Source organism: Elaeis guineensis, chromosome 7 (assembly GCF_000442705.2).
Source record: "Elaeis guineensis isolate ETL-2024a chromosome 7, EG11, whole genome shotgun sequence".
NCBI lineage: Eukaryota > Viridiplantae > Streptophyta > Magnoliopsida > Arecales > Arecaceae > Elaeis > Elaeis guineensis.
The window spans coordinates 4,374,840-4,393,136 of NC_025999.2; the positions used below are offsets into that span (position 1 = coordinate 4,374,840).

At 36.0% G+C, this 18,297-nt stretch overlaps 1 protein-coding gene across 4 annotated transcripts; it reads left to right on the top strand.

Moving 5' to 3' along the window:
* Positions 1–6,682: 6,682 nt before the first annotated feature.
* On the top strand, positions 6,683–12,850 carry LOC105049200 (uncharacterized). Of its 4 annotated transcripts, none has more exons than XM_019851996.3 (7): positions 6,683–7,233; positions 7,308–7,495; positions 9,232–10,634; positions 10,886–10,936; positions 11,013–11,111; positions 11,657–11,812; positions 12,495–12,850. In XM_019851996.3, the coding sequence occupies exons 3-7, from the start codon at positions 9,291–9,293 to the stop codon at positions 12,624–12,626; spliced, it is 1,782 nt and encodes a 593-aa protein (XP_019707555.1). In that variant the 5' UTR covers positions 6,683–7,233; positions 7,308–7,495; positions 9,232–9,290; the 3' UTR covers positions 12,627–12,850. The 4 variants fall into 4 exon arrangements, with proteins under 4 accessions (XP_019707555.1, XP_010927069.1, XP_010927068.1 ...); XM_010928767.4 differs by having other exon boundaries at positions 7,323–7,495; XM_010928766.4 differs by lacking the exon at positions 7,308–7,495 and having other exon boundaries at positions 6,685–7,233.
* The last annotated feature ends 5,447 nt before the right edge of the window (positions 12,851–18,297 follow it).

Here is an 18,297-nt window from a genome sequence, read left to right on the forward strand (position 1 = left end):
TTGTATTTATCCTTCAATAATTTGTATTTATTTCAGTAGGATTTAATGTTTATCCTCCTCGCTTGTTTATCTCTTGAATCATCTAACTTTTAGACCCTGAGTTTATGTTTATCCTAGACAGTTTCTATTTATCATCACAAAGTTTCTATTTATTATATACAGTTTTTATTTATTCTACAGTATTTATATTTATTCTTGGATAGTTTGTGTTTATTCTGCCATGAATTCATAAAAGACATAGAGCAATCTAAATAGTTTGTGTTTGTTCTAGGCTTATTTGTGTTTATTATTTGAAGTTTGTGTTTATCCTCTAATAGTTTATATTTATTTCAGCAGGATTTATTGTTTATCCTTCTCGCTTGTTGTTTATCCCTTGTGTCATTCAATTTTAGGACTCCGAGTTTGTATTTATCCTGGATAATTTCTGTTTATCGTCATAGAGTTTTTGTTTATTATGCATAGTTTCTATTTATTATACAAAGTTTGTATTTATTCTGGGATAGTTTGTATTTGTCCTGCCATAGGTTCATAAAAGATAGAGAGCAATCTGAGTAGTTTGTATTTATCCTAGGTCTGTTTGTATTTATTATTTGGAGATTATGTTTATCCTCTGATAGTTTGTATCTATTTTAGTAGGACTTAGTGTTTATTCTCTTTGATTGTTGTTTATCCCTTGAGTCATCCAATTTTTGGACCTCGAGTTTGTATTTATCCTGAGCAATTTTTGTTTATCGTTGTAGAATTGCTGTTTATTATGTGCAGTTTCTATTTATTATACAGAGTTAGTGTTTATTCTGAGATAGTTTATATTTATCCTACCATAGGTTTATAAAAGATAGAGAGCAACTTGAGTAGTTTATATTTATCCTGAACCTATTTGTGTTTATTATTTGAAGATTATGTTTATCCTCCGATAATTTATATTTATTTCAGTAGAATTTAGTGTTTATCCTCCTCTCTTGTTGTTTATCTCTTAGATGAAGTCTGGGATCATCCAACTTTCAAAGTCCGAGTTTGTATTTATTCTGGGCCTTTCGATGTTTATTATATAGAATTTATGTTTATTATCTGAGCTTTTAAATTATCTCCCTGCACCATTAAGTCAAAAATAATATAATATAATATATAGAGTAAATATTTGAACTTTATAATTATCAATGTAATATTAGATATATAAAATCTGACAGAGCAAATCATATTATTATGTACGAGTCATACATTCATTCAAAAATATGTACAACCATATATCTTTATATGTTAATAATAAAATAAATTATGTATATCATTTATATATAAATCTATCAAAACAATGCCCACCATAACAAAATTACAACCATATGATCTAGAACACTGGTGAGCCTATATAATCGTCGAATTCCTCTTCCTCAGATGAACTGCTACTAATGTAGGCTTCAAAATCATCTATCTATATAAAGTACAATCATCCACTAAATCATAAAAAAAGATTTTGTTAAAATTGAATAAACATAAATTAATTATTAACATGTAGCTTTTATTAACATTTGTTGAGAATACAATTATACAATAAGTATTCTTTTTATCTAAATAATACAATAATAAATGTATTAAATATGATTGCTTTTCATTTCATAGTGATAACTCTTATCCAACGAATCAAAATTTCAAAAACTAACCGTCTATCCTCTTATGAATGAAGCTATGTGTGAATTACCTTAAGAAAGAGTCTCTAAAACTTCAGTATCATAAATATTTCGTATACCTAATAAAATATTTAGCTTCTAATGAAGTAACAATATTTAAAATATACCTCACCAATGAGATGTTTGCACTAGAGAGAAAGAGAGGAAGAAGTAAATGCCGATGATATATTTGCACTAGAGAGAGAATTGACAATGTCTTTGCATTTGAGGTAGAGAGCCGACAATGTATTTGCTATGGAGAGAGTGTCTGGAGGTGCTTACATTAGAGAAAAATGAGGTAAAAGTTTCTTCCGAAGAGAAATAAAGGGAGATAGAGGAAGAAATATGTTTTGCTGGTGAGAGAGAGAGAAGAGATTCATTTGGAAGAGTTTCTTCTAAGAAAAAATAGAGGAAAGAGTCACATCCCCATATATAAAGGTGTTTCATTGTTTTTTTACAACAATCATATCATAGCCTCAAGAAAATAAGAGACGGGAGGAAAGAGGCATATGTGGCCTTTGAAGCTTTTGGAAAGAATGTGGACGGTGGTCGAAGAGAGAGAAGAGGAAAGGATGGTGGTGGCCATGAGTGGGGTGTTCAAAGGAGATGTGGATGGTGGCCACGGGTGGGGGGGGGTGCATTTGGAGAAGATGATGATGATGGCCGGAGAGGGAGAAGAAGAGAGGACAGTGACAACGAGTGGGGGGGTTTTGGAGAAGATGATGATGGTGGCCGGAGAGAGAGAAGAAGAGAGGACGGTGGCCGTGGGTTGGGGGGTTTCAGAGAAGACGACGATGATGGTCAGAGAGAGAGAAGAAGAGAGGACGATGGCTATGGGTGGAGAGGTTTCGAATGGCCAGAGAGAGAGAAGAAGAGAGGATGGCGGCTGCGGGTGGGGAGGTTTTGGAGAAGACGACGATGGTTGCCGGAGAGAGAGAAGAAGAGAGAACAGTGGCCGCAGGTAGAAGGGTTTCGGAGGAGACGAGAACGATGGCTGGAGAGAGAGAAGAAGAAAGGACGGTGGCCGCAGGTGTGGAGGCATCGGAGGAGACGAGGACGGTGGCCAAAGAGAGAGATGTAGAGAGGACGGTGACCGTAGGTGGGGGATTTCGGAGGAGATGAGAATGGCGGCTGGAGAGGGAGAGAGAAGCGTGGGTTTTGGGGAGAGAAGAAGGTGACTTTTTTGAAAGGAAGAGAGGGAGAAGAGACGGAAGGAGGGGCGCATGTGGTCTTATATCGCATCCCATTCAAAGTTGAGCTTTAAAAAAAAAAAAAAAAAATGAAACCATATCAACCAAAAGGTAACCCACACCTTCTATTAGCCATTTTTTCTTGCTTTGAAATGTGCAACAATCCAAGAAACAGAGAGCTGACCAGATTTGGACCAGTAACTGGAGCCCAATCTCTCTCTCTCTCTCTCTCTCTCTCTCTCTATATATATATATATATATAAAAGGATAAGGTAGAGACATAAATCGAGTTGGTCTGCCACGGTAAGTTTGATTGCGAGCAATGTCCCCTCGGCTTCACGGGTCCGCCAACTCAAAACTGGCAGTTGCGAAAGATAATGTCACGTGGAAGATCCATACATTATCAAGTCTTTTTTTTAAATGTTTATTAAACAACCAAACGTTCAATGACCAAAACCCGACCGAAGAAGTAGAAGAACACTGCTACTCTAACGCCTCCACCAACCAATTAACCACCAGCCAAAACGATGTTATTTTCTTAAGGTTGTATACTTTCGATGAACATTCTAAAACACAGCCTTAACTATATACTCATTAAAAATTGTCTTGCCTTTTTCTAAGCTATGTTTTGCTTTCATAGTTATCAGGATTAGATGTTCCCTTCTGGGCTGGGTTAGGCAACACAACAACACATTTTGAGCCTAAATTTGAATGCCAAAATAATTACATTCCCAGTGGGATCCAATTTGAGATTGAATTTATGCAGAATTTGTGCTAAACAAGATATAGAAGCTTGGTTTTAGTTTTCTTTCTGATCCAAGTCATAGCTCTCATGTCTTTTAGCTTCATCTTTGGACAGATTTGAATCGATATAGGATAGGCTTGGATTCAGTTTAAATAGACCCACTTGCACCATGCCATCTTGAGACAAATACATCAGATGGTCCCCCAGAATGGGTCACCTTCTGCACCTGTTACCAATAGATGGATGACTGCACATTAGTCTCTTAGCCATGATTGTATAAGCTTGAGTCAAATGAGAGAAGGAAAATTGTAAATTAGTTGGATCACATCATAGGATGGTTCTGCACCACATTATTTTTAATGAAAAGAGATATTGGAGTGAAACAAGTTAGGCTCAACCATCACCTCCATCCTTTTCCACAACCACTTTTGTGACCACAATTTGAAGGACCTATATGTTACAAGATCTCAGTGCAATATACTGCTTACTAAAAAATCGATTTACTCATTATGGATCATGATATACCTTAGGATGTAAGTGATTGGTTCAGGAATGAACTAGCTTCATCCATGTGACTAGAACTAGGCCCAACCTAGTCATTGTTGGATAGTGTCAGGCTAGGTCCTTTTTAGAGACAAAATCATCCATAGAGTAGATCTAGTTTGATTAGCCATGTATAGGTTGGGTCTCTTTTTTCTATCAAACAAGTCTGGTTTACCAAGCTATGACCATGTCTCATTTCTGAAGTTGAAATGACCCATAAAATAGGACTAGTTGTATTAGTTTTAAGTCAAATTCATTTGTGCTAAGTGTTAAATCCAAATTTTGAGATCATTTCCCTGGGATATAAACTTAATCTTTTGAAGGGAAATGATCTCAAAATTTAATTGTCTCTTGGCTACGACTATGAAGCTACTTGCAGTCAAACATAACTTCACCACTGGAAAGGCATTTCTCAAGTCCACCCAGATTAACCAATTACCAACTTGCAATATGCCCTCATTTACAGGATAGGTGGGATAAGATAATTGGATGGTGGTCACCAAAGTTAGGATTCTCAATTATTTTGAAATTTGTTGTGATGAATCTAATTATGACCCCAACCTATAACTGTCCCAATTCTCAAATAGTGTTTCTTTCCTTCGTTCACCTCCATTATTCTATCAGGAGGAAAGCTTTGAAAGTAGCCTTCTTGCGAAAATTCCTCCAGCTTTTTCAAAGCAAATGGAGAGCCCAATGCTGATGGTCTCTTTTTCAAGTAATCATCATCTTTCTTTTATTTCTTTTTCGAAAAAAACTATGCCCCACCAAGAGGAGATGCTGCCTTGAGAGCAGGCTCTTCGGAATAGAAAAGTCATGAAGAGGAGAAGACAAGAGAGGAGGCTGGTGGATACTGGAGAAGGGGAAAGGCTGATGCAATGCTTTAGTTTATGAATGGATTAGACTTGGCTAATGGTTTCTTTATAGCTCCTTAAAGTCTAATCAGTTGCCAATTAAAATACTTGTTTTAATGAAATTGCAGGTTACCACACATGATAAGCAGGGTTCAGCTAACCCAGGGGTAGTTGTCAACTTGTCATTTATGAGCAGTGCTTTGTCCCACCTGTCTCTCCCTTGTTAATCCTCTGCGTCATATATGATATGAGATGAGAGAAATGATGTAATTCACACTTTTTATAGGATAAGCTTTATGTTTCACCTTTTTGGCAGAACTATGTGAAATGGAAAATTAAAGAGGAACATGTACAGAGAGTTTAACTTTTTCTATTTGTTTGTATGATTTATGATGTGGGATCTTAACCTACCATGCTTGTCAAGGTTATATGAATCCCATAACACATACGAGTTAACTTGAAAACGTCTACACATTTATGATGATGCTATAATTGACCAGCTAGGGAGTATGTTTAGTTTGCCAATCATTTTGGTCGGCCATTAGTGTTGTGGTTGGCTTAGACGATCTAATAGTTCTTTTCTTAGACAGTAATATTCTAGATTTCATCATAAGCTGAAGAACTAATTGCAAGGGGAAGTAGTAGGGAACAGCCTTTAAAATTGTGCATGCGTCTAGTTGCTAGTATTTGTGTATCTTATCATCTGGATCATTAAGTCATATTAACCAATAGTTGTATTGGTTTGAACCTTGTTTCTTTCTTTACACCAAAAATCAAAACTCACATCCCAGCTTTATTGCATCAAGTAAATACTTATGCTTACCTTATTGAACAGAAAATGTTACAATTGCACAGATATCAAAAAGATAATATCATGCAAGGCAGGTCAAACAATATATCTTACTATTTATTAAAACTATAAGTTCTAACAAAATATTCTTATCTGCTTCTCTCCAGCATCAACAGTAATTTTGTTGCTAGCGTAAAAATAACATCATATAGATTGATGCTTATAATATATCAAAACAATTATGTTCCTATCAGTATCGTAATGGAGCAATTTTATCATTATGATTTTTTATTTGACATGAATCATCAAATTATATTTTCTAACAACTCATTGTTTTCATTTCTTTAAAAAAAATAAAAATTTAAGACATAAAAATATAATTATGAGCCTGGTTGCAGTGTAGAACCTGCAATTATGCCAGAAAACATTCTCATCATGTCGCTATATGCATAAAACTGTACATTCTTAGATTTCATCCACCCCAATCCTCATATTATCCCTCTATTTTTTTTCCTCTTCGGTGAGAATATTATCCCTTCTTAACCAAAACTAATAAACCAATCGGTGAAAGAACCCCTATTACAACCCTGAAAGGAAAAAGTTGATTTCCTTAGCTTTTGTCCAATTCCATCCGAAAGAATCTTGTCGGTCCTTTTTTTTTTTTTTCCCCCTCGTCTTTCTCTCATTCGATTCGGTAAATGGGGCATGAACCGTGAAACGAACAGAGATGAAAACTTCGGCCGCTCCCAAAAGAAGCCAAGCAAAGATTTATAGCTGGTTCGTCTTGGAGCGGAACCCATGCAATAAAATGACGTTAACAAGCTGAAAAAGTTATCAAAATTCGATCTTTTCCTCCCCGCCCGCCCCAAAACATGATCTTTTTCGTTAGAGAAGGATGAAAGATTGATCTTTTCCGAATGGAAATCCCAAACGGTTCAGAAAGCGGAAGAAAGCCAGCCGATTGATAGGGGTTTGGGAGAAGAGATGGGGGAAAAAGAGAGGAATTGGTCGTTCTCCAGAAAGTAAATATTAAAAGCGAAAGAGGATAGAAAGGTGAAGAAAGAATCGATTTTTATTTGTTTGTGATTAAAAAAAGAAAGAATTAAATGAGAGAAGAAGGAGAGTAGAAATTTCTGGGTGGACAATCGGCTCGCTTCTCCCATGTGCGGTCCACGAAAGCGTGGGCGATCCCCGTCCCCATTTCCCCCAAATCTCGACGCAGATCGCACGGCCAAAATCCGATCTCTCTGGCGTTCAGTTTTGGCCGCTACCCGTTTCATCCCTACTTGGTCTTTCCTGGGTGCGGGGATTGTATTATAAGCCTCGGATCTCCTTTATTGGGCACGTTTCACCTCTCTCTGACTCTCTCTCGCGCATACACAGCTGATCGATCGATTCGGCGTCTCCTCTTGCGCGTCCAATACGCCGCTCCCGAAAGGTGTGGAGCCAAAAGGTAGTGTTTCTCTTGTATTTTTTGTTCCATTTTATTTGATCGGTTTTGAATGTCTTCTGTCTGAAAATTTTCAGCTTTTTATTTGAAAGGTCCGATCTTTGGGTCAGGGCATGGGGGATTTTGATGGTTTGATGGTTTCCTTCGCCTCAAGTCGCCACCTTTTTGATCGCATATATGACGGATGATCGTGGATGTAGAGAGAATAGCTCAATACTCTGCTAAATTTGGTTGTTTGGCCTTTTTGAACGGATCAGAGCTTTGGGTTGCCCTCTTTTCCTCCGCTTTGTCTTATTTTCTGCCTTTCTATTTTGTGGATGATTGGATATGTTGCCTTAATTGGATTTTGCTTTGTTTCTTCTTCTTGGTGAAGTGATGATCTTTCTTTGTCATTTAGCGATCCTCACTGGAGTTTATTTCTAAGCAAAAGCTGTTATCAATCCATTCTGTATGTCAATCACCCATGAAAAACTGGGGAAGGGGAGTTTACTTGATACCTTTTGAGATGTATGGCCTATTGGATTTATTCATGTTGTATCATGATGGCTGATCCTTCGAGATGTATGAAATATTGGATAGGTTCTTTCATCGGTTGATCGAAGATTCTGACTTCTGAGTTTGTTTTTGAATCTTGGGAAGCAAACCATCCCACCATATTCCTGAATTAGAGTTATGTTTGATGATATAAGATCAGATATGTGAGCTCCTTTAGAAACTTGATTCTTGTGCTTTTTGGAACCATGGTTGTCTATGTTTCCACCTTTGACAGGTACCGATATCTGTATGTATTATGTTTTGTCTGCTTTCCAGATTTTCTGCATGTAGGATTGCCAGTACTATGCTTTTTTTCCTTGAAATATGTTTCGCTTCCATAAGAAATTTCAGCGCTGTTTTTTCTTGATGATCTGCAGCACCTGGGTGTGCAATCCAGTACATTTATATGGTGGCATATCACTCATAGCTGTGATAAGTGCAAGGCATCAAAGTATAAACGATTACAGAGATGCTTAGTTGATATCCTGAAACTTCTGCAAATATATCTCACTTTGTAACAGAAAGGCACAAAATTCTGCCCTTTCTTAATGATACATGTCTGACACATATGCAAGTTGGATGCATCATATCATCGTATGGGATGTGTCTTGCTGTATAAAGTTCTTATTGGAAGATGATCTTAGAGATCCCAAAGTCTAAGGATTTCAAGAAGGGTTATATCAGTCTAGTACCTTTTTTTTGTGGGGGATGTTTGTTTTATCTGGCAAGCTTGAAATATGGGTGGCCTAACTCATGTAGTTTGCCAACCAATACCATAGTTCTCTTTGTATATCCCATTTGAATTTGTTTGCTTTCTCCTATTTTCTCAATCGCCTTTTTTTTTTTATAGTTCCTAAATTGCTCCTCCCTACAATTTTCATATGTCACAAAGCTATAAAAACAAATAAATTTTCTGTGGGACTTTGTCAGTCTAAGACTCTGGGAGCGGAATAGAAAGCATGACAAACTTGTTGCCAAAAAGGAGATTTACTTCACTAAGCAGTGTGTTAGATTAACTTCTGTTCACAAGATTTATGTTATCTTTGTGTGATGTGTGCTTCAGGTATTAAACATAAAAATAGAACAGATGATCGCTGTGTTTATTTAATTAGTCTTTCAAATCCTTTATAAATAGCTGTTTTTTGGGGTTTCTTCTTCTTGCTCGTGATTATTGGTTTTGTAGTTTTCCTTGTTTCCCTGTATTTGCGGGCACTGATTTTACAATTTTTATAAGACATTTGCTAACTCTAGGATCTCCCCTTCTGATTATTTGTTGTAACATCTGACTCGTTACCTTTTCCCTATTGGACTGGGAGTCCATGTTCTTGCTACAACGCTATGTATTCCTACTTTCTTTGTTTTTTTGGCACATGTATTCCTACTTGCTTTATTGTGACTATTTTCCTTAATGTAATTAGAAATTTCCATTCCTGCTATTTCTTTACAACTTCCAGTTGCATCTTGCAGAACTGTCCAACTATCCTGGACTGGAGAATTGATACCTGTCTCTACATTTTGATTTTCAAATGGATGAACTTATGGGTAAGAAAGCTGCTGAAGGGCATGATTTTTCAAGTAGAGGGTCCAGCATTGTTTTTAGAGATCAAAATCATGATGCTAGAAGCATTCAGTATTGCAATAGATTAGGATGCAGCACCAGGCTTAATTCCATTAAAGGGACCCAAATTGGCAGCTCAGAAAAAGCCAAATATGTAAAGGCTTCTTTTCATTCTACAAGCAGCAAGACCATCACAGGAAACTCTTCTAAGTCATTATCTTCTAATAGTGGCTACCGAAAGAGTTTCCAGGATCGACAGAAGCAAACATTACAACGAGAGAAGGCTATAGCAGAAACTAGTAACAGGCAAGGGAAGATTGAAGATTCGGAGTGCAACAGCACTCAGGGTTTCCTAGAAGATTTAGGTGTCAGATCACAAGAGACAGAAGATTCAAAGTTTTCAGAATCCAATCCCACATCAGTTGCAATTCAGACAGCACTGCCAGATTCGAAGGATCTTGAGTTGCTAAATCTTGAAGGGTCATCTTTGAACACAATGGAGTCATCAGGTAGCTGCACCATCGCATCAAGTTCAAAACCATATAAGCATATTAAAAAACTAGGTTCGGGCAATCAGGTTGTTTCCTCAAGATCCTCTTTCCGGCATTCAACTTACGCATTTAGAAACTGTGGCAATGCTGCTAGACCTGGTTCACAAGTTCTGGGTACAGGAGCACAAAAATCTGGTATTAAAACTCTAAGTTGCACATCAGTATCAGACGTTCTTCCTTCTGGTTGTTCATCATCTGACTTCAGTTGCGATAGGCAGACTGATACAGTCAGAAAGAGACCCTCTGTTGGAGAGAGTTCTGCTGCCAAAGGCAAGGGTGAAAGTGGCCCCTCAACTGGAAGATATTTAGGTTCTGCACACACTGGCATTTCTGACTCTGGTCGATCACTTCCACAACAACTAATGCCTCAGCAAACTTTCATAAGGGCCGGGAACCGACCTACTAGTAGGGATGGTGCAGTTTCAGTTAGAACCCGTCGAGCATCTACTGGGGATGCTAGAACAAGGCTATCTGAGCAAGGGGTTGGCAATATCCTTCCAGTACATGAACCTATTATGATCCCTCACTTGCAGCAGAATCGAGTTTCTATCCCAGAAACTGTTCCTGAAAGCTCATCACATTCCTTTTCCATGGAGTTGCCAAACGTCTTGCTTAATTCATCTGAACATCCAGGTTCACGTAGCCGGGCTGCTCGAAGTAGAATGGTTTCTCGTCCTGAAGGTGGCAGCACACATAATTTCCACAGCTCATCGGGAGATAGAGATGGCTACAGACAGTTCAACATGGACAGAATTGCAGAGGTCATTTTACAACACTTATGCAACAGCAATTCCTTGTCATATATTTTAGTTGTACATGGTTGTTAGGTGTAATCACTATGTTGTCTCCTTTCCAGAGTTCTGCTAGCATTTGTTCATAGAGGATTCATAGATTAAATTATTATTATTATTATTTTAATCTTTAAACATGCTATATACACAGTAATTGTGTAGTGATTGTAAAATGGTGTCGGAGAATTTGAATTTGAATATTGACTTATAACATATTACAGGTGTTGCTGGCTCTAGAGAGGATGGAACAAGATGAGGAGTTGACATATGAGGTTGTTGGTCTTTGTTCTACTAACCCACATCTTATTTTTGTTTGTTGACTAAATGAAGTTTTTTCTTCTCGTGCAGCAATTATTGGTACTAGAAACAAATTTAGTATTAGGCGATCTGAGCTTCCATGATCAGCACAGGGACATGAGAATGGACATTGATAATATGTCCTATGAGGTATATTCTTTGTCAGTGAATCGCATATAAATTTCAGACTTCCATCTTTTTGGCCATGTTTTCATTTCAATATAGAATTTACGCTCTCTCTCTCTCTCTCTCTCTCTCTGGTGCATACGCTGTCCTCTTGTTCATTTTTTCCAGGAATTTTTTTTTTTTTTTTTTTTGAGTAGGAACTAGTGAAATTCTGAGGCCTCAGATTCTTCTGCTAACTACAAGCCTTTCTCGACCATATGACCAGCTAATTCTTTTCTATTTTGGCATGGGTTTTTTCATCTGCCCTTCTGCCTGAAACGTGTATTTAGCAGTCAAAAAAACTTGCACTAATTTTGGATAGCATAGCCATTGAATGGTTGCTATTCTATAATTCATAAAAATCATTCGATTTCCCAAGTTGATAATTTTAGAATGAGGGTTTCTACATGTGGGAAGATTCATGCTTTGTTGACCAGCAGAAAGATTATTATGATATTGATGGTTTATCTTAAAACTTGTCCTTAAGTTTTGGATGTTAATATCTGAGAAGCTCAATGTTTGTTGAACAGGAACTGTTAGCCCTAGAAGAGAAGATGGGTACCGTCAGCACAGCCCTTTCAGATGAGCAATTGTCAAAATGTCTCAAGAGAAGCCTATATAGACCTGCTTCTGAGGTCTTGGGAATCATGGATTCTGGTGATGACACTGAATGCAGCATATGCCAGGTACTTCTGATGCTCACTGTCATGCTATCAAATTAGTTTTAATATCTGGCATTTCCTATCTATGAGACATTATTGTGGAATTCATTCTTATAAATACTCCTTCACCTTCACATTGTGATGAAGGCTGGGCAAACCATTTAACATATTATCAACTTTAGCCCATTTTATATGCCTGATGTTCATCACAAATTCATGAAGGTTGTTCTTTTGATATTAATTGATACAGCATCTGTCTTGGTGCATTCCAGACCAGTTCTTGCATTTGGTGGTTTTTCGTCAACTACAAGTTGCTCTCTAGATTTTGCAGCAATTGGAGCTGCATGAACTATATTATTGTGTGTGGCCCATGTCATACTAGCTCTTGACTTGATTTATCCTTCCCTAATGCCAAAACTATGCACTCCATCTGTTCTACTTGATCTTTAATAAATACCAGTGTGTCATGCGTACCCATTCTAGGCTGATTGAGCCAATATATCTGTGGTAAATGGGTTCATAGTGCATTGCATGATGCATATCCATACATCGGCCGAGGACACCTGAGCAGATTTAACAAGAACTTACTTGCTGATCGGTATATGTTTGAATGTTCCTTTTCAGTATTTAGGTAGAATGTGTTGAAGTGTTAGATTGTTAGAATCTCTCTGCTCTCTAAGTTGGATGATGTGCTTTTTCCTTTCAGGAAGAGTATGCCAGTGGAGATGAGGTAGGCGAATTGGCATGCGAGCATCGCTACCATGTGGCCTGCATCCATCAGTGGCTTCGGCAGAAGAATTGGTGCCCAATTTGCAAAGCATCTGCCATTCCCTCCTAGAGAACATCCAAAGTGAAGAAACAAATCTTCTCTGTCTGAACACTGCTTAGAGGCTTCCTGTACATAGAATCTTTTCACATTCCTCCTAGAAAATAAACCTTGGATTGCAGAAACCTTCACTCAGGTTCTAGTTCAAATGTTTATATGCATTTTTTGAAAACAAACGGTTCATAAGGGTGTTCTCTTATGTTTCATTTTATTGTTCATATCAGGGTGTTCTTTTATGTTTCATTTGTTTCTTTTTCCCATATAATATTAACAAAAAAAAAAAAGGAAAAGCGGGAAGCCCAAGTTATTATATAAGAGAGCTGACATCCACTGTAGACCGTAAGTAAGACTGCAAATAGATCGGGTTGATTCGTAATCCAACATGATCTGATGCATGAAGATCCGACTTAAATCATTTAAAAGGACTTGTGGATATGGGTCAGGTTCTAAAATTACATCCATTCTGTTTTTCGGATTGGGTCTGAATTTATTAAATTTTGATCTGATTCGATCCATTTAGATTTCTGGATTTATATGGATTTTATGCTTAATGATCTGAATCTATTATATGCTAGCATAGGCTAGGCATAAATTGTAGTGGGTTGTCTATCTATACAATATTATCTTCTTCCCTTTCTATCTTCATAATTGAGTGGCATCCATTGGTTCAAATTGATGAAGTCTCCGAAAAATATTACCTTCATCCCTTTCCATCTCCAAAAAAAATCCTTCGCATTAAACCTACGCAACATTTTCAATTCAAAAAATTTAAAGGATCAGCGAGAAATAGATATTTTACTTTCGGTTGTATCCCATGACCAATCTTGAGAGCTCACATCTATTTGGCTTCCATATGTACATAAGGTATATCTTGTTAGTTTTTTTTGAACGTAATTGTCATATATTAATGATCACACCAAAAATCATTCTATGTCACGTGTGTCATTGGATGGTAAACTTGTGAGATCAATTTTAACTCTACTTATGAGAATTGATTGAATAACTATATCTATTGCCTCTTGATTAATTTGACCTATGATCCGATCCAAATCCGAATTGGATCCGTATTTTATGAATTAAGGACGGATTATACATGAACCTGATTCGATCCGAATGACTTATTGGATCAAAAAAATTTGATCATGGAACCGACCCGATTCAATCTAATTTTCTATTGGGCTGGGTCTAGATCCAATATCAAGATCGGATCAAAGAATTGGATTAGATTGGGATCACTTATGACTCAGTCTGATCCGATCCATTTGCACTCCTAACTACAAGCAAAGTCATCCAATTAAACAGAAAAAAAACACAACTTTCAGAGCTCAATTGGACCTAAAATACTTATGCCAACCAAATACCATTTGCAAAATGGGTTATTGATCTAGAATAGGTTACGCACAATCAAACCATCTTATATCTTTTGTTTGAGCATAGGTTTTTCTATGTCCATCTTAAATAAACTTATACACATTTTACTTTTTAAATTATTCCTCTGAAATTAATTTATATTATCTATTATATTATATACATATTATAATATGACAATCAATATATTTTCTATAAAGTATTACTAGATATTATTTGTAGTACTGTAATAAATATTGCAATATTATACTGTTATGCTATAATATAATGTTATATTACAATATATAATATCTAAAAATAACTTGGTATGCCGCAATAATAATAATTATTAGTTTTGAATATAATATGACTATGATAATACTATATATGTTATAACAAATAATTAATATTTCTTATATTGCTAAAAATTTAGTATTATAATATTGTCTATATTATATAACATTATATTATAATATTATGTTATGATATAATATAATATCTTATGGTCCTAATAACATGCAATAATAATCATATTATATTAATATTACTGCAATAATGTTCTCATGTTTAACATCTCCTATTAAATTTTAATATTAATGTGATAATAAAGTATTATTATACAAAATTCTGTCAGTATAACAAGATAATATACTATTGTACAATGATATCACAGTATTATTACTTAATATTAATATAGAGTAGAAAATATTAATAATGTCACTATATAAAATATTTCAGAAAATTTTCAGATTATTTGCTGAAGAAGGAAACTTCCAACTCAACAATCCTAAAATAAACAACAATACCATAAGCCACGTTTTAATGAAACTTTCGGACTATTTGCCAAAAGGGGAACTTTTAAGACGTAACAACCTTAAAAAAACATCCATATCATAAATCATGTCTAAAGGAAACTTTCAGTCCATTTGTTGACAAAAGAAAACTTTGGGACTTACAACCCTAAAAACAAAACAAAAAAAAAAAAAAGCATAAATCACATTTTAAGAGAATATAAAATTTATTTTTTGGGGATTATATAAGCATGGCAATAGATTGAATATGAGACGGATCGGTCAATATTCATACCTATCCCATAATTAAAAACCTCATATGGCCATACCTATATTTATTCTGTACTCATCTTGGATCAGATCGGATAAAGAACTCATTAGTCATTGTATAAACATTACAAAATAATTATAATTTTGAAAGAGAAATTTAGATTTAGATTATATAGACAACTAGAGTAAAATCTCTGTTTCCACTTTAAACTTAAAAGAAACTCCCCCTTCCAGTTTAAAATAAAAACTACTCCCCGTTTGAAACTTAAATTAAAAGGAGGTATCCAAATATGCTAAAATTACCAAATTAACCCTTTGATACTTAAACGGGTACGAAATTTTCTCCCTCGCCCTGGTCACCCAACGTCCACCGCACGCTCCTTGGACTTCCGACGTGATCGCCCTCTCTGCTTCGCCGCTCGTCTCCGACCGCTGACCAACTCAAGTCAGTCTGCTCTCTTTCGTCCTTACTCTGCTCCCTCGATCACCTCACATTATTGTTCTCCCCACCTATGGCCGCCTCCCTCTATCTTGCTGATCCTCCATCGGTTGCCACTTCCTTCCATCATGCCAAAGAAGCATAGTCTTCGCTCTCCTATTGGTGCTTCTGCCTCCCTCTATTACACCAGAACAATGTCCACGCCCGGCCAGTGCAAGAAATCCCAACCAGTAAGCATTGCCCCCCTGTTGAAATCCTAGAAATAGTTTAATTCAATTTTTTGTTGTTTATGATTGAATGAGAAATAATTCAAATTGCATATTCAATGATGCCTAATTGATACAAGTGAAAGGTGATTTATATTTCGTTGCGTATAATTTGTACACTAATATGCATATTTAGTACTTTTATACTGTTTCAGGGCTTAGGATCCTTAAATAAAAAAAGATTGTTATCTTTTCTGCTAAATGTTTTCTTATATATTGCATGTAATGCCAAGAGTAGATGAGTGGGAGGTTGGACTGATTTATTTATGTTTTCATATATATTTTGTGTAATGTTTTCTTATATGTTTACTTTTATACTTTAATACTGCATTATGTTACAGGTTCAAAATAAACGTAAGAGGGCTGATTTATTTAACGAGAGGTTGGAGAGTATTTATTGTACATAATGTTGAATGCTAAAGAAAAAGAGAAGAAGAGTATAAAGAAGTCAATCTCAGATGTACAAATGGAGCTTTTATAGAAGACACTATTTGCACACTTCCTTGATATCCCGAAGTTATCTATCAACCCAAATTGGTTGCATGTGCTCATCAAGCGGTTTGATGAGCAAAGAAGTGTATTCATCATCGGTAATGGCTTAGAGCTGAAGCTTCAGAAGGATGAGCTTGCCGCAATGCTTGGCCTCCCTCTCACCAGCCTACCAGTAGAACTTGATGAGAAGGGGGCACCCCCAAAAGGCAAAACATATAATGAATTGCTTGGGGATTCTCGAGATGGGGGGCATAGAAATAATCTCGAGAAACTATTAAATTTTTATATTGTCTCTAAAAGAGAGAAAGAGATAAAAACTTTTGTTTCTGTTTTCGTATTGGCTGTGTTGAACATGATACTTTTCCCCTTGTCTACAAAAGAGATGCCAAAATTTATATACCAATATGTTGATCAAGTTGAGAAGTTGGGTGAATTCGACTAGGGGACGGCTGTTTATATATTTTTGATGGAGAACATAATATCCAGTCATCGAGCTATATATAATTGGGAAAACAATGTGAGAAGCCATCATTCGGTTACTTAAATGGTTGTGCTATCGGTTTGTTGGTAAGTATCAAGTGCAATTATACTGTATTAATTTTATATTTTATAATTTTATAGTAACAATAAACTTGTTAATATCTTTTATTATTATTTGATGCAGATTTGATTTCTAGAGAGGGTTCCCTCCATCTTGACACCCCTAGGTGATAGGACAGCAAGGCCCCGATTATTCAAGTGAAAAGTGAAATGGTTAAAATGTATTAATAAAATTGAAGAAAATATCAGTGGGATTACTACTGACAAGGTAATATTGTCATTTATTATTTGGTACTGAACATCTGTGATACCATACTTCCTTATGATATAATAATACTGTCTTATTGATACTTTATACTTTTATCAGATCAAGGAGTATCAGCTTGCCCCATTTGAGCACAAGTACCTCAGTGGAACATCTATTGGTGCAAGTATTTTTTAGATGTATGCTGATAGGACTGCCACTGTTGAGATGGAGAGAAGAAAAAAAAATAAATGGATGTCGTAGGCACATCTTATAGTGTGGATTTTCAGAGTCTTGTGCAGAGAGTCGAGATGCTTGAAGAAAATAATAAGAAAAAAGATAATGAGATCTTGACCTTGAAAGCAAAGATCAAGTTATTAAAGACAAATTGCAAAAAATTTTGCCGAATTTTGGAAAGGAATAATCGTGGAGTGGTATTTTATGGTTTTGACTCATCTGACTCTGAGTCTAAATCATATGCATCCTCATCTGACAGTGAGGATGACGATGATGGTAAATCCAAGAAAAAAATTGAGGAAGAAGAGGAAGAAAAAGAAGAAGAAGAAGAAGAGGGAGTAGGAGGAGGAGGAGGAGGAGGAGAAGGACGAGAAGAATGAGGGACGGGAAGAAAAAGAGGAGGCAAAGAAGGGAAAGAAAAAGGAGAAAGAGGAGGAGGAGGAGGGGAAAGATGAGAGTAAGAATGATGATCATGATCATCATGATGATCATGACCTTAGTAGAAGTCATGGGGTTAACGAGGATGGCAACACTGAGGAAAACAAGGATGGAGGGCCTTCTCCAATTGTCAACATTAACCAAGATGGTGAAAGATTATCTTGTTGGCACGAAGTACAAAAGGAAGTGAAAGAATCCTACGATAACCATTGATGCTCCTAGTGATAAGATAAATATTTGCCATCATCTAATACTTCTCTATACCATATTGATACTGCTTTTTTGTCATTTCATACTTTTTTTTAGCTATTTGATACATTTTAGTGTTATGTGATACTTTCTCAGCTCTAGTCTTTCTGTTATTGCTATGGAAGTTTTCTTATACTTCTTTGGTACTATATTGATACTATTTTGTAGTTATTTGATACTTTAATTAAATTATCTGATATTTTTTGAGTGCTAACTGATACTTCGTTGTATGCAGAATGTTGCCATAGTAGATACTGGCATGGCTCAAGATAGTAGGTATGAGCATATAGTTGCAAAGTTTTATGCCAATGATAGGTATATTTGAAATTTTAATTTTTTTTAGTACTTGTAAGTGAATTATCATTATTTT

Coding starts and splice junctions, on each gene's coding strand:
- LOC105049200 (XM_019851996.3), top strand. CDS start 9,291: ATGGATGAACTTATGGGTAAGAAAGCTGCTGAAGGGCATGATTTTTCA. Junction 10,937..11,012: donor ATGAGGAGTTGACATATGAG/GTTGTTGGTCTT, acceptor CTTCTCGTGCAG/CAATTATTGGTACTAGAAAC. Junction 11,112..11,656: donor TTGATAATATGTCCTATGAG/GTATATTCTTTG, acceptor TTTGTTGAACAG/GAACTGTTAGCCCTAGAAGA.